The 23,938-nt window shown below is 42.5% G+C and overlaps 2 protein-coding genes across 3 annotated transcripts in view; one reads left to right on the top strand and one right to left on the bottom strand.

The window, feature by feature from the left end:
• The window catches only part of nalf1a (NALCN channel auxiliary factor 1a), a gene marked incomplete at both ends in the record, with an annotated part of 253,860 nt that overhangs the window by 35,673 nt on the left and 194,249 nt on the right, over positions 1 to 23,938 (top strand). The window lies entirely within an intron of this gene.
• On the bottom strand, positions 13,352 to 22,843 carry LOC311078254 (sterile alpha motif domain-containing protein 3-like). Of its 2 annotated transcripts, XM_084106988.1 has the most exons (11): positions 22,631 to 22,843; positions 21,237 to 21,446; positions 19,801 to 19,867; positions 19,453 to 19,611; positions 19,187 to 19,274; positions 18,406 to 18,570; positions 17,007 to 17,213; positions 16,624 to 16,786; positions 16,387 to 16,466; positions 16,107 to 16,229; positions 13,352 to 16,013 (listed from the first exon to the last, which is right to left on the bottom strand). In XM_084106988.1, exons 1-11 carry the CDS (start codon positions 22,839 to 22,841, stop codon positions 15,933 to 15,935), a joined length of 1,554 nt encoding a protein of 517 aa, XP_083963114.1. In that variant the 5' UTR covers positions 22,842 to 22,843; the 3' UTR covers positions 13,352 to 15,932. The 2 variants fall into 2 exon arrangements, with proteins under 2 accessions (XP_083963114.1, XP_083963113.1); XM_084106987.1 differs by having other exon boundaries at positions 13,352 to 16,229.

Genomic DNA, 23,938 nt, shown 5'->3' with positions numbered 1-23,938 from the left:
TTATTCCTAGAGCATGTTCATATAGTTCGCAGGAGACATTGAATACAGTAACAATGCATCACTTTCAACCTCTTGTTGAAACAACTGTCAAAATGGATGACTTGCAACATGACTGTTTTGAAAGAATTACAGTAGGAATGGTAAGATCACAGTACTGGTTGTCTGCAACTTCATACATCATCTGTCTCGGAAATCTGAAACAATAATACTACATAATATATGCATCTTAAAACAAAAGAGATGTCTCCATATGCACTTCATTACATACATTATCATCAGTTGAATGTGTGGTGGACAAGACATGAAAATCCATCAATACTAAAAATAAATGTTTGTTCACATGTGGACTAAACAGCAGTTAATAAACTATTGCTTCAACTGATCTCGAACTCTTTAATTTCAGTAAACACAGAAATGAACTGATCAACTGCAGTGCACATACCTCTGCTCAGCCACGAACCGGTTCTTGGTCGAAAGCTGATGACGTAACATGCCTACCCGCCCTCACGTGATACCGATTGGTCGATTGATAAGCTTAAATCTGATTGGCTAAAGAGTACGACTGCTCTGTGTAGTAGGAGTTCGCTGCCAGGAAAGTCTCAAAAACACACACACACACACACAAATCCAAGGCGATTCACACGTGAATGACGGTTTGTACATTCGCATTCAAGGATAAACTCGTACATTTCAAACATTCAAAGGTTTTTGTGCACAGTTGTATTTCTACGAATTGTGTTTTGCATTTGTGAAATGTAATTTATGAATATATAATTTTATTTTGCGCATGTGAAATGCTTTTTGTGAAATTTTTTTTTTTTCATGCACGTGAATTTTTTTTGTGTGTACGTGAATTAGGTTTCATGCATGTGAAATTGTCTACGCATGTGTGAATCATGTTTTTTGCGTGAATTATAATTGAGACTATTCTGCCTCCATAGTCATCCAGATAGTTCAGGACTCTCACGCCCCTTCGTCTGAGGGGCACGAGCGCCGTGTCCATGCATTTCGTAAATGTACGAGGTGCTAAAGACAGGCCGAAGGGAAGGACGGTGTACTGATAAGCCTGGCCCTCGAAGGCGAATCTCAAGAACGGCCTGTAACGGGCTGCTATTTGGATCTGAAAATAGGCGTCCTTCAGATCCACTGATATAAACCAGTCCCCCGGTCGAATTCGAGCGAGGATTTGTCTGGTTGTGATAATTTTGAACGAGCGTGTCATCAGCGCTTTGTTCAAACGTCTGAGATCTAGTATAGGGCGGAGCCCGCCATCCTTCTTTGGTACTAAGAAGTAACGGCTGTAAAACCCCGACTCGCTCTCTGCCAAGGGGACGGTTTCCACCTCCCCTTTCCCTCAGCAAATTCGCTATTTCGGTGCGAAGTAGGTGTGCTACTTCCTGATTCACAGAAGTTTCGAGCGCGGTGGTCTGCGAGCGAATTTTAGCGAGTAGCCCTGTTTCACTATCTTTAGCACCCATTTTGAAGCCCCTGGGATCCCTTCCCATGCTTTCGCGTGAATGGCTAGGGGTAGAATGAAATCTGGGTTACGGTCGCTCGGATACGGGGACCTGGAGACTCGGCCATGATGACGTACTTCGTTTATCATGCTAATTTCGAATGGGGCAGACGGCACTTCGTGCAGAGGCTCTGTAACTGGCACCCTGGCCGTATAAGTGGGGAGATGCTTTATTACAGGCGCAGATCTGTGGGCTCGCGGCGCGAGGCACGGCGAGCTTTCCACAAAGTGTGTGAGCTGAGAGGCAGACACGTGATCTGCACTCGAGACACTGCCAGCACGAGCTGGGTTCATACGCTGAGGCATTATGTGTGTGCGTAGCGCAAATACAGTCATATTCACAGGCAGGGGTGGACCAAAGAGACCGGCTGGTGAAACAGGGGCGTCCAGGAAGGTGGCGCGGTCAGACTCAGACATGTCGGACAGCGTTAGCCACAGGTGATGCTCAGTGACGGTGACGGATGCTCATGCGCCATGTTGTGGCCGATAGCCTGGGCGGTGGCCTTAGTAGCTCTGAGAGCTAGGTCCGTCGTGCTTCTCAGGTCCATCACGCCCTCCGCCGATGGGCCAGCCTCGTCCAGAGAACAGAGAAGGTTGACCTGGTAAATCTGCAAAACGACCATGGTATGCAGAGCGGATGCAGCCTGACCGGCGGCGGCGTAGGCGCGGCCAATCAGCGTCGAAGTAGTCCGGCAGGCTTTGGTAGGCAGACTCAACTTGGACTGCCATCCCGCAGAGGGCGGACACAAGTGCGTCGCTACAGCTTCCTCGACAGGAGGAACGGAGAGATATCCCCTGTCTTTCGCGCCGTCAACCACGGAGAGCGTCGAAGAGACAGAGGATCTCAGCCTGGCCGAAAACGGGGCTCCCCATGACCTGGAGAGCTCATCATGCAGCTCGGGGAGGAAGGGAGTGGGCCTCAAGACAGGTGCAGAGCGGCGTCCTGGCAGGAAGCAGCCATCCAACCTGTTAGGCGCGGGCTCCTTGGGCATAGGCCAGTCAAGGCCAAGGTCCTCCACGGCCTTTGTGAGGAGGCGGAGAAGCTCAGCATCGACGGAAGCCCTCACGCTGGATTCCTGAGTCGACGGGGCGGGGTCAGGGACGGATCCCGACCAGTCCTCGCTCCCGGACGCAAGGATCGAAGAGCTGTCATCCTCCGCGACATCCCGCTCCATCTCTTCGGCCGCCGCGGCAGCGGGGCGTTGGCCGTCGAGGAATGAGATGGGGGACTCAGAGAAAGAGGCTCGTGGGGACACCGCCGGCGAGTGCTCTTTCACAGAGACTTCTGGTGGCCTCTGTGAGTGGCGCTTTTTACGGCACGGCCCAGCAGGAGGCGTAGATAAAGCGGACTTGATGGCGAACAAAGCCTGTCGAGCCCGCAGGGTCGAGAGAGGCAAAGATTCGCATTCACGGCAGCTGCCGTCGGCGAGCGCGTGGTCTGCGTGTTCTTTTCCCAGGCAGGAAGCGCACAACTCGTGGCGGTCCCCGTCGCTGAGACAGGACATGGTGGGCATTGAAAAAACGTACTGATAGGTTGCAGCAGTTGCCGCAGAGCAGCCAATAGGTGCGCGAGCTGCCTCGCCTATGTCTGCCTGCTGCAGCAAATGTGTTTTACATTCAAAAAATTAAGGATAATTTTTTGCTTCAGTATTCTCGAGAAAAAGAGTTTTCCCATAGCGTAAGCTAAACTTACGCAACACGAGAGTACTCTCGTAAGAGAACTACAAACATGATGTATTTGCAAGTCCGACAGTTAAGTAGAGAGGTTTGGATAAAGGGGTTTGAGTAAATTAATTTAAGTATCTAACTTGACGAAAGATATTTATGTATATATAATGATATACATTATATTTCATCTGCAACAGCATTGTGAACTTTGTAATGATATGTTTGGCCATTAACTTTTAAATGCATCATTATATTTAAATTGCAAACACATGAGGAGAATTTTCTGCATGAAAGACCCACGACTGGCAGATCAACCTGCTACTACATTTCTCTCTGATAGAGTAGGAAATTAAATTAAAACGAAAGAGATGTCCGTTAAAGATGACGTGATAGTACGTCCCAAACAGAGGTGTAGTGGTAAAAAAAGAGGTGGGTAAACTATAAATTCTGGTCGACCACGATGTGGTCACCCGGTAAGGTGGGCCACTGCCTACCGGTGTATGTGTATCCTGATGACATCGCTATAGGCTATCATTTGATGGTACTACCAAGGATATCACTGGTTGTTCCCTCATCATAGGTCACACAATCACTATTCAATTCATACATTAATCTAAGTTCTTGTTAAAGAGACTCAAGAAGGAATAATATGGTTGAAATCTATAAAGTTTACTAAATGACAAAACAGAGAGAACAAAAATATTTAAAGGGTTAGTTCACCCAAAAATGAAAATTCTGTCAGTAATTACTCACGCTCATGTTGTTCCAACCATGTAAGTCTTTCGTTCATCTTCGGATCACAAATTAAGATATTTTTGATGAAATCTGACAGCTTTCTCACTCCTCCATAGGCTTTCAGAGGGACCCAAACTCGCCGGCCCAGAATAGTTATTAAAAACATTGTTAAAATAGTCCAAGTGACTACAGTGGCTCTACATTAAGTTTATCATGCGACGACAATACTTTTTGTGCGGAAAAACAACAAAAATAACGACTTTATCCAACTATTAGTGTTCTTCAATGTGGGCCTCTGACGAGAGTTCACGGGAGCGCCAGGACGCATGCGCGAGAACTGAGATTACGGCGTTCTTCTTCTACTCCTACTTGTTACTGGCTGCTTAAAAATTTAAAATTATTATTATGATGAATCTTGATGCAGTCTGCTGCTTCCTGCTGGCAACACCGCAAGAGATTGGTCAACACTGACAGTAATGCAGCGCAATATGAAAGACTTTGTCTTAGGTTTAACAACCTATGAAACTAATAATGAATAATATAAAACTAAAACGACAGAAGCTTAATTTAAAATGGCTTAGGAACTATAGGCTATTTAGAGGTGGATAAATGCTATTTAGAGGTGGATAAACGCTATTTCCGAATTTTGGGAGGTGCGCAAACGGCGTTTACATGCGTTTAGCCTCCACTACATCCCTGGTCCCAAAGCTTGCATACTCTTCTGCTACACACTCAAAATTATGTACTTTTTCTTCACAAAAAGAAAACATACTTTTAGGGCGTAGTAACATAGGTGAATTGGGACAGCATTTGTTTATGTAAGGGATTTCCTGGAATGCAACATGATATGCCTAATTCATCACAAGTACCATTTGTGGACTAAATGTGCAAAGAGCGCCCTCAGGCTGCCAGTATGAATTTAAAACACAGTACATCAGTGTATCCATTGCTCATAATGATTACATTGGTGCATTTTGGGTAAAAATGTGATAAATATTATTCCTCTCTATAGAAATCGGACGTAAACAGATGAGAATCTATCAATATTTCTCCAAATCTGCACAATTTTGAACTAAAAGCCCTGAGGGACGTTGTTTTGTCAAGCATTTTTATGACGACTGTACAAGAGTTTTTTCCTCAATGGATGCTGCTGACGCTCATAATTTATATTGAAGGTACCTGACACAAATTAAGACATAACTGTCACTATAAGTTTCTCAGAATAAAATAGAGGTCAAATACTTTTACTTCAAATCTTTTGAATGATGTATAGTTTGTCAAGGTAGTAACATTACATCTGACAGTAACTTTGAACTAATTTAAGCCAAGAACGATTCAGTGCGTCGGTGCCCTCGTGAAGGTTAAACACATGCAAATAGAAAAACACTCGCAAATTAAGAAAACATCTTCATCAGTTTCACAACACGTGTGTTGCACTCACAACACAACCAAACACAGAAACGTGCTGCAAAAGTTCACAACATAACCAAGTACGGAATTATTATTATTATATATATTAGTGATTTTCTATACGGGCACACATTCAATTCTGTATGTAGCCGGTGGCAAAGTGACACACTAGGAGGCTTTGGAAAAATACACCATTTAGATCATTATAGATCATGTTAGAAAGACGCTTCACATAATTGTCAGATTATTGTCAGATAATAGTCAGAGATTCACATAATTGCCCCTCTCTTAGAATGCAAATGTCAACATTGTCTTAAATGCCTAAAAAACTGAAGTCTGCTAAAACTCAAAGATATAATTTAATCAGTCTGCTATTTTACTTAGCAGATGTCAGGTTTTAGAGCTTTTCTCAATGGTGTGAGAGCAGAACGGACAGACGTGTAGCCAATCAGCAGTAGGGGGCGTATGATGGTGGAGGAGAAAGAACGATAAAGAGGGAGATTTGAACTGAAGAAAGACTGCATAAATATATGAGACAATACAAAAGAGAAAAGCTCAGAAGAAATCACGGTAAAATAAAGTGTTATGTCTGGGCAAGAGCTTTGGACCCCTGTTAATATTAGAAACTCTGTCCAGCGCTGCAGAGAGTTAAGCGGGAAGGCCTGAAAACAGACGCAGATGTTGCTTTGATTCGGGTCCACACATGAGTAACACGGGGTTTGAGTGTTATTGTGTGTCTGGAGCTGCTGTGTATGGAATTACTTTTGTGCCAATAATAATGAACGTAACTTTTCAAGAAACTTATGAAATTATAAATTGAAACTGAATAAAATATCTTTGAAACTGAAAAAGAATAAATCGCAGGCAAATTTGACTTAGTTTTTAATACACTGCATGTTTTGCTAACTATTTCTCATTTTTCTTTCGCTGATCTGAACTTACAAATGCGCTTCCAGAGTTTTCATTTACGCTTCTGAAGTTCCCTTTCAAGGGAACTCGCGTTGCGTCGAGAATGACGCTATGGGGAACGCTTTGCGTGATGACGTCTTGAAGCACATGTAAAATCAGTCCAATGGTGTGGCGGAACGTCAGAGGCGGGTGACGTCACGTACCAGGAAGCTATAAAAGCCGGCCTGAAACAGAAAACGAAAGCTTTCTGAGTCTTCAGTCGCGCTCTGTGTTGAATCTGTCCCTGTTATTTGGTGTTGTCTGTCTATATATATATATATTCAGTATGGCGAATAAGCAGCAGCAGTTTAGAGTGTGTGTTCATCCCTGCCCGCGTTATTTAACGGGAGGTGATACTCACACTCTTTGTGTTGTTTGTTTGGGTGAAGAGCATGCCCAGTCAGCACTCGAGGGTGGTGACTGTGTGCATTGCGACGCGCTTCCATTGCATACGCTCCGATCCCGCCTGGCTCTATTTAACCAGGATCGCGTTCCCCAGGGCTCTGGTCCCGCCGCTGCCGAGGCTCGGCGTCGATCTCAGACCTGGGGTTCGCAAATGGATCTGTCAGTGGATGTTGAGACGGGCTCTGCCTTATCTCAGCCTCTTTCTGGCAGATCCAGTGCCTCTCATCAGGGTGTGGAAGCACGCGCTGCGGTTTCTTCCCCCCCGATGGAGGCACCAACACTGCAATTGTCCAGCTCTGAGGAGTTGGACGTTGTTAGTGTTGAAGCTGAGTCTGAGGATTCGCCACCTCAGTCTCATGCGTTTGAGGAATTGCTCGATGTAGTAACTAGAGCTGTCGAGAGACTTTCTATTGAGTGGCCAGAGGATAGGCAAGACGTTCGTTCGAAAAGTAAGCTCGACGAACGCTTCCTGCCATCTCGTGCACAGCCTCAGCGCAGAAGCCTTCCGTTTTTCCCCGATCTCCACACCGAGGTGTCGAGATCGTGGGGGAAACCCATGTCATACAGAGTATACACACCACAAACATCTCACTACTCATCTATTTATAAATATAAAGAGTATGGTTATGGGGAGATGCCGATGGTGGAGGAGACGCTTGCGAGCTATCTCTCTCCAGCAACGGCATCTTCCCTGAAGGCTCCTACACTTCCCTCTAAGCCAGTTAAGTTTACTTCTGCCCTGGTTCATAAATCGTATGCAGCCGCTGGTCAAGCTGCAGCGTGTCTGCATACGATGTCCCTAATGCAAGCATATCAGGCTGAATTATTGGGTGATTTAGAGGAGGGCGGGGGAATTGGTCCTGACACGGTAGCCGAACTGCGCAGAGCCACAGACCTGTCTCTCAGGGCCACCAAGGAGACCGCTAAATCAATCGGGTGGTCTATGGCAGCCCTGGTGGCCACTGAGAGGCATCTGTGGCTCAATCTAAGTGACATTAAAGATAAAGAGAAACATGTTCTCTTAGATGCTCCGGTCTCCACTGTTGGGTTATTTGGAGATGCAGTTAACAGTGCTGTAGCTAAGTCACAAGAAGCTTCAAAACAGGCAGCTGCACTTCAGAAACTTCTCCCCCGCCGTTCTTTCTTTGAGGCTGCTGAGCGGGAGCAGCCTCACTCCTCTAAAAAGAGCGCTGAACATCGTGCCACTCAAAAACAGAGTGTGTCCTCCCGTGCTCCCCCACAAAAATCACGGGGACACGGAGGGCACTCTCAAACCCAGCAGTCTTCGAGGGGTAAAACGGATCTGCGGACCGCTATTACCGCCAAGAAGGCTGCTGGGAAAAAGTCCTGATGTCCGAGGGCTCAGGACGAATGAGGGTAGTCCCCCCCGAAGCAGAGCGGTTAACACCTCTTTTTACGGTGCCCGTCTCTCTTCGGTGCCCTCAGGGGACCGTTCTGCCAACCCTGCCGCCTCCGGTGTTACAGGGCGCAGCGGTCTCCGGCGAGCACATATCTCAAGGACCACCCGGAAACGTAGTGGCCTCGGGATGCCCGCCCCCTCTGAGGAGGGTGTTAGAGCAGTCTGTTCAGTCGTTCCCTGCCGGTGCGCCGTTACAGGGCGACGAACCGACTACTCAACAACAACAAAATCCAGAAACCAGTCTCGAGAGGCTGGTACCTCTAGTAGAATCTTTGACAGCGTGGAAGCTACTGTCAAATGTTTCTCGTTGGGTCCTGCAGACCGTAGAAAAAGGGTATCAGATACAATTCAAGAAACGCCCACCTCGGTTTATGGGGGTCCTGCCCACACTGGTGGGCCCCGAGCAGGTTCTGGTTATGGAACAGGAAGTAAACACTCTGTTAGAGAAAGGGGCCATAGAATATGTACCTCCCTCCAACAGGGAAACCGGGTTTTACAGCCGGTACTTTATAGTTCCAAAGAAGGACGGGGGATTGCGTCCCATTTTAGATCTTCGAGTTCTGAACGAGTCAGTCATGCAGCTCAAGTTCAAAATGTTAACATTGAGACAAATCGTGCCACAGATCAGGTCCAAGGACTGGTTTGTCACGATAGACCTCAAGGACGCATATTTCCATATTTCTATCCGTCCGTGTCATTGGAAGTTCCTGAGGTTTGCTTTCGGGGGCAGAGCATACCAATATCGAGTTCTTCCATTCGGCCTAGCTTTATCACCCCGCACTTTCACCAAATGCGTGGATGCAGCTCTGGCGCCCCTGCGCCTCCAAGGTATTCGCATCATGAACTACATCGACGATTGGTTGATTTTAGCTCAGTCGCATCAGATGGTGGTTCAACATCGAGATGTTGTTCTCGCCCATATGAAAGAGTTGGGGTTACGGCTGAACGCCAAGAAGAGTGTGCTTTCTCCACTCCAGAGGACCACTTTCTTAGGCGTGGTTTGGGATCAGTGTCGATGCAGGCGCGCCTGTCACCGCCACGTATAGAGTCCATCCTTGCAGCTGTGAAAAGTGTAAAGCTAGGCCAGCTACTCACTGTCAAACAGTTCCAGAGACTGTTGGGTCTCATGGCAGCAGCTTCCAACGTGATACCTTTTGGACTACTGCACATGAGGCCCCTGGCAGTGGTGGCTCAGGACCAGGGGGTTTTCCCCGAGGGGCAACCCCTTTCGCACGATCAAGGTCACGCGGCGATGCCTACGTGCCTTGGTTATGTGGAAGAAACCTTGGTTCCTGTGCCAGGGCCCAGTGTTGGGAGCTCCTTGTCGTCGCAAACTGCTAACGACGGATGCTTCCCTCACGGGTTGGGGAGCGATCCTGGGGGGTCGCTCATCTCAAGGTCTGTGGGAAGACCATCATCGTTCCTGGCATATCAATCGCCTAGAGATGTTAGCTGTCTTCCGGGCTCTGAGGAGCTTCATCACAGATCTCAGGGGACACCATGTCCCCTGTAACCTCGGTTCCCTGACATGGTTACGACTGTAACCTCGGTTCCCTGAAGAGGGAACGAGCGTTGCGTCGCCCTGCCATATCTCCTTCATGCCTGTCAGCACGACTTCAGACTTTACGAAGCTTTCGTTTTCTGGTTCAGGCCGGCTTTTATAGCTTCCTGGTACGTGACGTCACCCGCCTCTGACGTTCCGCCACACCATTGGACTGATTTTACATGTGCTTCAAGACGTCATCACGCAAAGCGTTCCCCATAGCGTCATTCTCGACGCAACGCTCGTTCCCTCTTCAGGGAACCGAGGTTACAGTCGTAACCGAGGCGTTTTCGTTTACGCTCCCTGAGTTTTCGTTCGCCGTTCTGACACATTGCTCTCGTGGGGGCGGGGCTAGCAGCAATGTGTTCTCATTGGCTACTGATTTTTTGATTGACAGCTTCTTCACCTGGAAGTGAAGACGTCAGTGTTGTGTTTATGTGTGGATGTGAGCGTCTGTAAGCGCAGCCTTCTATTTCATTTTAGTGATATTAAGTTTATATCTGTATTTATTTGCTGCTACGCTATATTGCTGAGATGATTTCTTATAGAAGGAATAGTACAGACGAATGATATCATTTTCATTAGTCATCGTCGCTATCAGGATACTGGATAGCCTACTCGTGTAAGTCTGATTTTTGTATTTTTTTTATTAATACTATACTAATACTATTTATAATACAGTATTTGCTTTTTTCAGGTGGAGAGGCATTTTAGATCTCAGTGAGAGCCCATAACATTATACAGCAGTGTTGTCTTGATTTAACTGTTAGCCCAATCATTACATGACTTATTTCCCCCCAGCCACCCCAAACATCATTGGGCTAGAGTACTGTACAGTATCTGTACTGTAGCCTACAGTACAAAAAGTACTGTATCAGTCAATGACCGATGCCATAGGACCAGTGCGCTGTCAATCACTGCCTGATTCAACTTTGGCAATGTAAAGCCTTTTTTTTACCATGTCAATAAAGCTATTTAAACCTGAATTTCTCAATTGCTGATTAATTTGCTATGCAGAGTTTTTGAAAGAGGAGAAACACGACTTGACCACAGACCACGTCTCTGTTCATAATATGTAAACACTCAATTATTTTGAAGTATCGCCCTGGTCGCAATATTTATTCTGATTACTTGTGTGTGATAAAGATGACTGATAAAGCTATTATATGTAACTAGTATGAGTAACAAAATGTTTTTTTCTGTGTCCATATTTGACTTATAATAATGCAAAAACAAACACAGTTCACAAGTACACAAGAGGTTTCACTTTATTCTTATTAGTCTATGCTGATCTTGGATTAGCATACCAACAGCATATGAATGTTAAAGGGATAGTTCACCCAAAAATACAATTCTCTCTTATTTTACTCACCCTCATGCTGTCCCAGATGCATTTTACTTTCTTTCTACAGATAAACACGAATTAAGATTGTAAGGAAAGTAATCCATCTCTGCGAGTCCTAAAGACGCTTTAAAAACCACACACAGTGACCGTGACGGTAATCCATGCGACCTCAGTGGATGAATCAATGCCTTCTGAAGTGAAACAATAGGCTAGATAAGAAAAATACTAATAATGTAAACTGTTTTAATTATTAAAAATCACTTCCGACCAACTGTCTTATGTACATGGGTTATAATTCTATTATATGGACTCACAGAGATGGATTATTTCCTTAAAAATCTTTGTTTATGTTTATGTGAAGAAGAAAGTCATATACATCTGGGATGGCATGAAGGTGAGTAAATGAATGAAATAAAATATATTTACAATTTTAAATGTTAGAGGATAATATTAACTAAATGAAATAATTAAATAAAATTATCAGCATGATAAAAAAAAAATGCCAACAAGAACATTCTTTGGGTGACATTTGTAATGAAATGCCCTTTGAGGTCTGTATCATCTGACAGCAGGCCACGATTGTAATTTTCATATTGTTTAAATTCCTCTTATTTAAGTGATCATTCATTTTGATGGTGTAAAATGCTAGCAATGAGTAGTGTGATGGCCATGGTTGCCAACCTTGATTACCTGGTTGATGGCTGAATATATCACACACGTTTGCTAGTATTCTCTTTAAATTGTAACAGCTCAACCTAATCAGAGCCTAACATGCAAAAGAATCATCAGGAATAAACAAATATTCTCTGAAAACATTGGACACTATACAATATTTTAAGTATTATATACAGTACTTTAATGTACAATTACACCTGAATAGACAGAATAGATCTCTTGTGCTCCTAAAAGCTTCTGTCGACAAAGTAGTAGCAGCAGGTAAATACAGATAAAATAAAAAAAACAAACATAACTTAATATCACTAAAATGAAATAGAAAGCTGCGCTTACAGACGTTCAAATCCACACATGTAAACACAACACTGACGTCTTCACTTCCAAGTCAAGAAACTGTCAATCAAAAACTCAGTAGCCAATGAGAACACACTGCTACTAGCCCCGCTCCCACGAGAGCTATGTGTCAGAACGGCGAACGAAAACTCAGGGAGCATAAACGAAAACTTCAGAAGCGTACACTCTCAGAAATAAAGGTACAGAAAAGACAAAAAAAAGGTACAAATGCTCGTCGCTGGGGCAGTACCACCAAGGGGAACAAACTTGTACCATATTAATGGGTACAAAGAAGTACCCCTACAGTTTGTGCCTTTTAGGTACAAATATGTACCTTCTAGGGTACAAATGGCAGCAGAACGTTCTCCACGGCGTCTCCAGACTCTTTCACATGCTCAGTGTGAACCTTCATCTGTGAAGATCACAGGGCGCATATGTGACCGACGTGACAGAGTCTGGAGACGCCGTGGAGAACGTTCTGCTGCCTGCAACATCTGTGAAGAGCACAGGGCGCCAGTGGCGAATTGTGAAAAGCACTGTGAAAGCACCTGTGCTCTTCACAGATGTTGCAGGCAGCAGAACGTTCTCCACGGCGTTTCCAGACTGTCACATGTGCTCAGTGTGAACCTGCTTTCATCTGTGAAGAGCACAGGGCGCCAGTGACGAATTTGCCAATCTTGGGTGTTCTCTGGCAAATGCCAAACATCCTGCGCGGTGCTGGGCTGTAAGCACAACCCCCACATGTGGACGTCGGGCCCTCGTACCACCCTCATGGAGTCGGTTTCTGACTGTTTGAGCAGAGACATGCACATGTGGCCTGCTGGAGGTCATTTGGCAGGGCTCTGGCAGTGCTCCTCCTTGCACAAAGGCGGAGGTAGCGTGTACTGCTGCTGGGTTGTTGCCCTCCTACGGCCTCCTCCACGTCTCCTGATGTCCTGGCCTGTCTCCTGGTAGCGCCTCCATGCTCTGGACACTACGCTGACAGACACAGCAAACCTTCTTGCCACAGCTTGCATTGATGTGCCGTCGTGGATGAGCTGCACTACCTGAGCCACTCGCGTGGGTTGTAGACTCCGTCTCATGCTACCACTAGAGTGAAAGCACCGCCAGCATTCAAGAGTGACCAAAACATCAGCCAGGAAGCACAGGAGCTGAGAAGTGGTCTGTGGTCACCACCTGCAGAACCACTCCTTTATTGGGGGTGTCTTGCTAATTGCCTATAATTTCCACCTGTTGTCTATTCCATTTGCCCAACAGCATGTGAAATTGATTGTCAATCAGTGTTGCTTCCTAAGTGGACAGTTTGATTCCACAGAAGTGTGATTGACTTGGAGTTACATTGTGTTTAAGTGTTCCCTATATTTTTTGAGCAGTGTATTAGGAAATTTTCATTTTGGGGTGAACTAATCCTTTAAAGAGAAAGACAACATCAAAAGATTAGTCAATTCATGAAAGTGCTAAAATATTTGTACAATAATTCTTACACACAGTATTTCATTGCCACAAAGATATCACCATCAACTGTATATATATCAAGGGCATTAAAATCTAGCTCTGCCCCAGGCTGTATCACAGTCCATTCCAGGTCAAATTTGACTGAATAAGCATAAAAGTGCTGGCTAAAATACTTTGGATATATCAGTTTTCCACAAAAAACCCATGTAGTGTCCACATTAAAAATGTATTTCATTTGGAAAAAAAGAGGAATTCTCTCACCATGCAACACATCCAAAACAAAAACATCTTGTGTGGCATACTTGACATTGTTAACGGTTACTTCTGAAACACGTTGAATAACTTTATCTTCACTAAAAGAAACATCAGTAAAATATTGCTCTAGAGCACACTGGAGAGTAAGTGGTAAAGAACAAAATGGAGTGCTAGTACTGCTTCTTGGTACCTTCTCAAAATCATCTAAGAAATTATTTGAAGAAAACTCCCAGCATTGTTTTAACTGGTGACGGTTGCTCAGAGTGGAAGCTATATTAATGAAATTACGACAATTACTTGCAATATTCTTAAAATATTGGTGTTTGCCTTCAAACCTCATGCACCAGAGAGAACGAAGAGGCCCAAACATTGAAATTAATCTAGAATAATGAATTAAATAATGGCACTTCGGTGTAATAACATTTCCAAATACAGCTTTCAACTCTGTCAAAAATTCTTGCACAAGTACATCTAAAAGAGGAAGGTTCTCTCTTCTCACCGTTGGAGCTAGAACAATATCTACAATTTCTCGGCACAACAGGTACACACGCCAATATTGACACTCAGGAGGTATACGATGTGCGATCAAAAAAGGAATAAGTCTAAAAAGGCACCATTTCTGAGATGCCGAGCCCACAATGCCTCCTTTTTGTAGTAATCTTTCAGACAACTGTACTGGCTTATTTGCTCTATCATTTTGACCTATTGTCATTCTCTGCAGCTCTTCGTTCACCTCTTGTATGCTAATATGTTTCTCTTTATGAGCTTGGCACAGGACAAGTTTCAAAACTAAAGGTATGACACCCTCTAACATGTCATGCATTATGTCTGGAGGTAAGGACTTCGTAACATCAAAATAAGGAAGCACATTAAACGGACAACTACACTGTACCCCATATGTTACTCTACTGTCAGGATTTTGCTGGATACATTCCAGGTGATACCGGTGAACGTCAGATGTTCTTAAAACATAACTATCTTCCTGAAATTTCTCTTTTATATCTGTATATGTTCCCATACAATGTCTACAAACTCTTCCTGAGTTAAATGACATACTGTATCCTCCAATCATGTGAGCTGAAAGGTTATCACCTGAAATGGTAGCTAGGGCTGCATGGACATTCTGCTCAACCCCACCAACAGTGAGGGTGAACCCATCTGTTGAGAGCACTTTAAGATCATCTAGCAGTGGCTTTAGGATAACTTCTAAGCCACACTCCTTTAAATAGGAATAGCGCACCAGTAATGCTAAATGAATATGCTTCACTTGAGACCTGTACCTTCCATGTACATTACCTACAGTGTAGTAGAAGGCGCACAGTTTGTGTTTTGTTTTCTTTGATCCCAAAGGATTTACTACCTCAAATTCATCCTCATAAAAATGCAGTCGTAATGCATTTGGATATTCTCTAAAGAAAGGATGCTCTTTATAGTACAATCCATCACTAAAGTCAGTTAAGACCTGTTCATCTTCAATATTTACAGACACTATGTCATCCCATACATCCTCATGAGAACAATATTTTTTTAAAACATCAGAAATGGGAACATAGGAGAAGCTACCTATTTTATGTCCTGTAGACCCTCTTAAAGTGTATTGAACTGGTTCAGTCAAGTCTAACATTGACTTACAGTATTCTTTCAATTTGAACTGAGAAGAGAACTCTTTTGATGCTTCCTCAAAAAAATCATTGGACTGTAAAACCTGCTGAAGTTCAGGACATCCTTTGACATCAAAACCATTTTCTTTAAGATGATAAGATAAAAATTCATCGTAATTCTCCTTAAAAAAACAAAATAAAAAGTTTACATCACTAAGAATTTCCTGCTGAACTGATTCTGGTAAATTGTTTTTTTCCCTGCATTTTAGGATGAAGCTACAAAGATTATTTTTAAAGTTATATAAAAGTGTGTCCATACAAGGGGGGGTTTGGACATCTGCATCATCACACATAACATGCTCATGTTCATCTTCAGAAGCAGGGTTTTCACTAGCAGGCTCCTCACTAGCAGGTAAAATACAAGCTCTATGTTTTCTATAAACATGACATCTGAAAGATGGGTAACTAGAAAAAGTGGATTGGCAGTCATTGAGTCCACATGTGATCGAGAAGCCTGCCTCATGGGCATGAGTTAGTCCCACATGTTGGACCAACTTCATAAGAGTGAAAGTTTTTCTTTGGCACTTAGGGCACTGGTGTAAACGAGGGTGTAAACGAGGCATTTAGAAGAGGTGGTTTATAACTCTGGTTACAGTCGTCGGCAGAGGCCGGTCTCCCTTCACATTAATTTTCGCAATACATCGCTGGAGAAAGGTCAGAGTGTTCTTGTTTTTGGGTTGGTATTCAAGATTGAAAACAAAATATGAATAAAACGAGGAGATCATGGCTTCCTCTACCTTCATGCCTTCACACACCTCGACCCTGTCTACCTTCAGGGAACAGGAGCTTCGTCCCTCAAATGTGGACTTCCAGTCTTCTTGGGTCACCTGGACAATTGGGTATGGTGTGTTGTGTTCACCCTGAAGAATACAGCAAAGTAGACAGGGATGCAAACACATGTTTGGTAAAAGAAAAAGAGATAGTCGATCCGATCCTATCCTATCATCCCCCCCCCCCCCCCCCCCCAAAAAAAAAAAAAAAAAAAATACAAAACACTAGAGTGCTAGAGATCCATACCTCTCCCATCATAATGTGATGATCCACACTCTCTTTAAAAATGATTGGCAGGAGGATTAGTGCCGCTCTGAAGTCCATTCCTAGAAGAGAATCATGAAAAATCGATACTTTATTCATCCTGAAGGAAATTTTAGGCATCCAGTAGCTTATACAAACACAAAATCTGATTATCATCTCAAAATGCACTTTGTCTACTGATTTGTGTGAGTACACTCATAATAAGCGTTTTGTAAGTACCTGGTAGATCCTCGGTAAGCGCTTCTTCTCTGGCCTCCAAGTACTGTTTGACTAGTGGAGATTTTCCTTGAGCCAGGGCAAGTACTTTGGGAACAATCTGGTTAAAGCCATCAGTGAAGCTAATGCTCGCTGTGGAGTGGATACGACCCACCTCCTCCAACAGCTGCAGAAAGACAAAGACAAGTAAGCACCTGACCATGAGGGAAAGGGGATTACAGAGTATTTTAACATGCTATGGGGGGGTTAAGAGAATGCGAAGTGGAGTATAATTCTAGACTATACTAGCTCTGTTTAAACAAACCATGTTTACAAAGTCAAGACTTATTTAAATGTTTTTATAAAGGTCTTGTTGTTCTAGGGTACATCTAACTTTTAACACTTACTCCTGAGGGTGTCTTTAAGAAGGGATATTTCTTCACAGTGTCCTCAACACTCATTCCTTCTGCAATCTCCTTTTGCCTCCATGCTAAAGTTCTCTGCATTAGGTCGCGTACAATCACAGTGTCTGGCTGCGCCTTGCTGTATTGTGTTTGCAGAATCTTAACATGACCAGCGATTGAAGATGCATCTTCCCCAAGAACATCAAGTTCCTATTGACCAAAATAGTAACAGAACAGAAAAATTAAAAAAAGGATCAGGCCAGGGGAGTGTGGGACAGAGACTGAGAGATCTGACTTCTGTATTCTAAGAGAGGGGGAAAAAAGAGAGGAGGAGAGGTGAGTGAAAGAAAGAGACAGGGAGGGGGGGGGGCTTGGGGGGTATGTTTAGCTGAGACTAGGGCTGTTGCGATAACCGCAATATTGCAGTACCGCGCTACTGACAAGCCAACCGCAGAGGAATGCAAGTAATCGCAGCACACCGCAATATTCGCATTTTCTTTTTTCATAAGGCAATAATACCCTTCTTGTTTTGAACTTCGCTCACATATATTGAATGTTAAATAAGTTAATAATGATAACGAGACTTTTTTTATCATGGTGATTTGTACAGAGGCTTTGTGAATTTGCACTTAAGCCTAAATAGACCGACGAATGATCGACGGATTGCGTGCGATTACCTGCGTCTGTCTATGAGGTAAAGTCATATAGATTTGTGAAAAGGTTGCTGTGTCCAAGGAAAGCGAAATATGTTGAATATGTCCCTGGCATCAGTGACAGCGCTGGTCAGCATTCCACAGCGTGAGGAAGCCGCGGGAAACAAAAATCAGAAAGCCACACATTAAATCGCATCAGCTTCAGCGTTACCCATGCGACGCGGTAAGCTGAGCCTTGAAAAGTGGAGCTCAAAGTTAAAAATAAAGTAACACCTTGTTTCATCACTATCTTTAAATGAATCAGCGTTTTTGAACGTGTTCGTTGAACGAACGGTTATATGAATCAAAGACAGGCTGTTCCCACTGTAACTGCGTGCTGAGTGACAGCCTTTCAATGCGCAGATAGACACTGTTTAGTTTCGGTTACATTACTGAAAATGTACTAGTTTTTGTGCATGCTGACCACATCATAACACTTATTTATATAGCAACAAATAAATATAAATAAATCAAATAAATAAATAAATAAATAAATAAATGGCACATCGCGCTATTGAGCCACTCAAAATTACCGCAAGGGAAATTCCTTCACCACGACAGCCCTAGCTGAGACAAGAAATTAGGTAAGGATACGACCTTACAGTTCGACCCTTACCACGGCTTGTGCACATGTGACTAATCAACTCCCCACCCCCTTTCCCTCCCTTGTTTGACAATCAAACAACAAAAATTATTTAAATCCAACTCACTGATCGTGGCTTGGTTCTCAGAGAGGTGTTTGCACTCTCAGCATCAGGTAGCTTGGACTTCGTTCCATGGGCAAACTTCTCTTTGATCAGTTTCACTTCATCATTTTGGACAAGCGGAGCACGTTCGGTCTTGAATTTGCGTTTCAGCGACATGTGCCAGGTATGCTTATTTCAACAACAAAAATAAATCCAAATTACTCAACAAAACCTCTCACTTTGGATGAACAAAGCTAGTCCCATGGAGTTACAATGGAAGCGTCCATACGCCAAAAGACCGTTTCACAGTTTATATGTGCAATATGACCACTCACCTGCAGCAGGTCGCGGAATCAAGGCTCAAATGTGTGTCCATATACAGTAGCCTATAGGCTATATTCACCAGCTCCACTACTTCCTGAAAGTAAAACTGCATCTACCATTTCCTGTCCTATACTATTGGAATAAGTGACCAGGGCATACCTGATTAATCAATTGTACAACTGACTGGATATTAACTAATTAATTATCCCACCTCATTGGTGGAGGTCTGGAGGAAGCTTTGAGGTAAACATTTGTGCTTTTATTCAGAGACCTGCTGCAGGTGAGTGGTCACATTGCTCCTATAAACGGGGAAACGGTCGATTGGCATATGGACGCTTCCATTGTCACTCCAGAGACTTAATACACACATATTAGGATGAAGGATAGGACTACAACAAAGCTAGCTAGACAACAATGACTTTCAGAGTTCATTCACATGGTTTAATATTTATCATGGAGTACATTAAGCAAAGCTACTTACATAGCCATTTCCCGTAACATCCTTCAGGAATGGGTATTTCCGGATTAATGCCTGGGCTACCTTGACATACTCTGTGTGAGTGGGATACCTAGAACAGAAACCAGTAAAAGTAAATGATTAGTGATAGATATAGCATCTGGATTGGATTGGTGAATGGACAAGTCCAGCAGAAACAGTGCCAACAAAAGACAGAATGAGCAGCAAGAGACAAAAAACAAGACACACAACACACACACGGGACAAAGAATACAGCCAGTAGTACTTACATAGTATACATGGCAACAGTCTCATGCAATACTCGTATTATTTTGTGCCTGTATTGTGGAACTCTCTGGACCTCCTCTTTGGCATCCAGCTTTGCTTGAAGCTCTTTAGGGAATGATGGGAGGACATAAACATCAGGCAGTCTCCCAAAGGACTGAGAACTAGTTTTACAAGAAAAAATAAAGACAATTTACGTCTGTTAGTTCGTTATAGTAAGTACTACGGTAGCCGAGAGGCCCTCACGGCCACTTTAAAGTACAATGATTTGTTTCGATTTCTTTAAAACAGGTAAGTATAAGAGCTTAATAAAAGAGAGTTGGTGTTGCAGTTGAATGAAACTCAACACTTACCTCGTAGCAGCATCAACATCTAGCACTTGAAATGTAATAGTGTGGATCTCCTCTGTGTCCATGTCCTCTGTAAGAATAAATAATTATATTGCCTTCATATAGCAGAGATACAATTAAATTAAATATCTATATTGTAATTATAAAATTACATTTAAAAAATATTAAATAACTCGTTTCATGAAATTAGATTTTGGTCATCCTAACCAGAATTGTTAAAGGTTAGCAAATGTTAACATGATTGATAATGTCAATGGCATGCAATTATTATTATTTTATTTTAAGGGGAAGGAATGGTCAAAAAGAATAATTTTTTCAAATGAATTTAAAAAACAATGAATTGTAAGTTCTGTCATATTTTTCAATTACTACTACTACTGATTTAGTTTTTTTCCCCATGTATCGATATTGAGGTATTTAGTCTGGTATCATATCGAAGTCACAATTTTGGTATTGTGACAACACTACTTCATAAATCACCTTTCCATTAGGGCTGGGCGATATATGGCCAAAAAAAAAAATAAATCAGTCGATATCGATAATTATCACGATAAAAGTCAAATCTTTATTTCTTTCAAGTTTAAGGCAGATTTTTGCTCCTAAGTGACAGTTGTAGAAACCAGAGCGTTAATTGTGGTTTTAAACTACTCTTTATTGTCAGAACATATCATATCATTTTTTTTTTTTATGTAATACTGACTTTTCTGATTCTGAGTTTTATTAAACTTAACCATTGGTCATCCAGTATCACGCATTTAGATCATGACTACCACAGATGAAACCAGGCATAGCCTGTAGCACCTCACTATCATGGCAAAATGTAACATTATGGTTTCTATGGTATTTGTATGAAAAACAGTAGCCAGTAAATACATTAGCTTATATACTTATATACATTAAATAGCTTTATACATTAAATACTGTAATTATATTCCATTAGTCCTTTAATACATTGTCTACATTAATAATATAATACAATTCAATATGTATATCCCACTTTTCATGGTGCAGTTAATATTACTAGGCTAATGTTACAGTAAATCCATGGTAAATGATGGGAATTTGTAGACGGAAAATGACTATCGTTGCGCAGTGTTTCTCCTGTTTGTCAGCGCTGTTTCATCTGCCTTTACATTGTGTTCCTTTTCACTGGATTTCGTGACCGAGACCGATCAGAGTAAACGCATCGGCTCTACTGAGCTCACGCTGCCGTTTGGACATTGAGCCGAGCGGATAAATGGTCCGTGTGGCGCGCGGTTCAAATGAGTTTCGTTACGCTTTTGGAACGCAAAAACGTTATCGAACATTTATCGACCTCTTGATATCGTTTTATCGAGAAAAATTATATCACGATAATTATCGCTATCGTTTTATCGCCCAGCCCTACTTTCCATTAATAACATTGAAGTGCTGTGGGGTGGGGTGGGGTGGGGGGCTACCTGTGCTGTGAGTAGCCGTTACGGGACAGTCTCTACCCATGTTGGGTTGTGTGTTCCTTTGAGTGGGACAGGCCTCTCTGTGTCCAGGCTCTTGCATCTTTCGTACTATTTGAAGGAACTTGGCCTGCTTTTTGAACGAGCCTTTAAATAGATGGTCCAGCATTGAGTCAGTTAAGCCCAGGTGTACCGTCTCTCCATCCACTTCATTTTCTATTAAGTAAAAAGTAAATTTTCTATTAATAAATAGCACATTGGAATTTGATCATTACTCATGCATTATGGGTATATACACAGTAACTGGTTGTCCACATTTCAGAAATTCCCACAGATTTCATTTGTTCCGTAGAGCAGTGTTTCTCAAATATTGGTAGTGTACCCCAAGGGATACTTTGGAGTACGTGAATTTTTTTGCAAAAATACTGATTTAAAAATACATCATGCATAATTCCTACAATAATTATACTATATTAATGAATGAATTAAGTGATGGATTCTACATTTGAAAAAAAAAAAACATTTAAATGTTTTTTTTTTTTTTTTTTAAAAAGGCTGTTTGTATTCTTCCTCTTTAAAAAAAGTTCTACCAAAAATGTTTTGCACTGGTTAGGGGATACTTGGCTTAAAAAAGCAATTCAAAGGGGGTAAGTTACAATGTTGAAAAACGTTTAAGAAACACTGCTATAGAGAAGACCCGGGAATAGGCTAGTTGCGCGTGGCCGCCATTTTGGATTTCGGATCAGCGAGTGTGTCGCATTACGCCGGTGCATTTAATTGCCACTCGCTCGTGTGATAGTAATATGGATCTTAGAAGTATTTTAAGTGATAATTGATTCTATAAACAACTATAAAAGATACATTTCGGCTTTATCCGGCTACCTGCACCGGGCGTAACGCGAAACTGGAAGTGTCTAACCGCACACTCGCTGATCCGATGTCCAAAATGGCGGCCACATGCAACTAGTCTATTCTAACGTGCACAACATAGCCGCCATCTTCTAACGTTAAACTGAGTTCCACGTGCACAAATGGAATCGAACATCATCCAACATCTTCAACATATAAATATACAATACCCGTACACTAAACACCTACATAATTGATTATCTACATAGCTGCAGCACTATTTGGACATCAACTTAACTTTAACTCAACTTTTCTGTATGAGGAACTCGAGCTAACGAGCCAACTCTAAGCTGGCAAACGTTAGCTAGGTCAGCTAATATTATGCTTTTTTCTTTACAATCTTTACAACTAGCTAACGAACGTTAGTGGTAACTTACAAATAAGTCCCGATATAAATGTTAGTTCGATCTAACTGTAGCTAACGTGCAGCCAACTTTAATCAGCAAGTGTCACTTAAATGTAACTTTACGTTAGCTAACGACAGTACTCACCTCTGAATTTCTGCACTTCAATCTCTGTCATAGTTAAACCATCTTCTTTTAAAGTTTGGATCAGCTCATCTGATGATAAAGTTGGCAGGGCCATTGTTGAGCTGCAAAGGGTCCTGCAGGCTCCAGCGACTGACAGTGAGTGAAAGAAAGAGGCGTCAAGTGACCGCTGACGTAGAACGCGAATAACGGCGCGAAAAAAACAGCCAGTCATAATATTAGACAGACCAACAACAGGACAATTTTAACAAATCGCCATCTTATTCATCACTAAATTCACTTATGAGAACGTTTTAGGCGAGAAAAGAACTGTTTAGATTTCGAATATAGGCAGTCTTGTGAAAATTGATGCCAAATTGACAATTTGCTTAAAAGTTTTCGGAGTTGAGAAGCTCAATGTGAGGTGACAGCCAGCAGGCGCCTGCCCCAGCCGCTAGCTCGTCGCTCGGCCAGTCCTGCTCAGAGACCCCGCTGTGAGCTGGAGGTCTCGCAGACCGGTCTCGTCAATAAAAGGCTTTTATTTCGCCGCTGAAGATTAGTTTGTTTACATGCTGCTCTTGTAAACACTCAAATTCCATTCATGCCATTGACATCCAAGTTCACCCTACATACTCATGACGTCACATACATACTCACTATCAGTGAAACAGCATGAAATAAACTTATCACAGAATTAATGAATAAAGGAAAACATAAAACATGCAGAATAACACTATACTCGGTACTTTATCTCCACATTTTTATCTCTGCATAACTCGTGGCGCGCGCGCGCTAATCACACCAGGTTTGCTAACAATGTTCGCAGCACAGATCGTTAACACTATAGTTTACAGACTCAACAGTCTCATATACATAAGAAATAATACAATTAACAGTCCTTCTTATGAAGATCTAAAACAATGATGGTGTACATTTTATACATTCGTTACCTGTAAAGGATGATATTAATTAATGATGCGACCATCAGCTTTGCTTTATCTTGAATGAAACGTATCGCGAGAAGAACTCCTTCTCTAAATGCACGCAAGCCGCGCCCACGCACACACAACCAAGCACACACATCTATCTTAACTATAATAATATATTATTGAATTAATTCGAACCAATAGTGCTTATTATAGAACCCACAATATATGCAACAATTATTTAAATGAAAACAATAATGATAATAATTATAAAAATCGAGTATAAATCTGTAAATAATCCCTTAGCAGAAACGAATGAAAATACTTACGAAACTTGATAGTGATAATAATTATGCACTTATCACAGAGGATTATTCAGCATACCACATTTACAAATTATGACAAA

The sequence above is a fragment of the Abramis brama genome (assembly GCF_963993115.1).
Source record: "Abramis brama genome assembly, chromosome: 2".
Classification (NCBI taxonomy): Eukaryota; Metazoa; Chordata; class Actinopteri; order Cypriniformes; family Leuciscidae; genus Abramis; species Abramis brama.
The sequence above is the reverse complement of the archived record's forward strand: the minus strand, read 5'-3'. Positions and strand labels throughout refer to the sequence as shown.

Coding starts and splice junctions, on each gene's coding strand:
- LOC311078254 (XM_084106987.1), bottom strand. CDS start 22,841: ATGACTGGCTGTTTTTTTCGCGCCGTTATTCGCGTTCTACGTCAGCGG. Junction 18,571..19,186: donor ATGTTACGGGAAATGGCTAT/GTAAGTAGCTTT, acceptor TGTTGAAATAAG/CATACCTGGCACATGTCGCT. Junction 16,467..16,623: donor GCTTACCGAGGATCTACCAG/GTACTTACAAAA, acceptor ATTCTCTTCTAG/GAATGGACTTCAGAGCGGCA.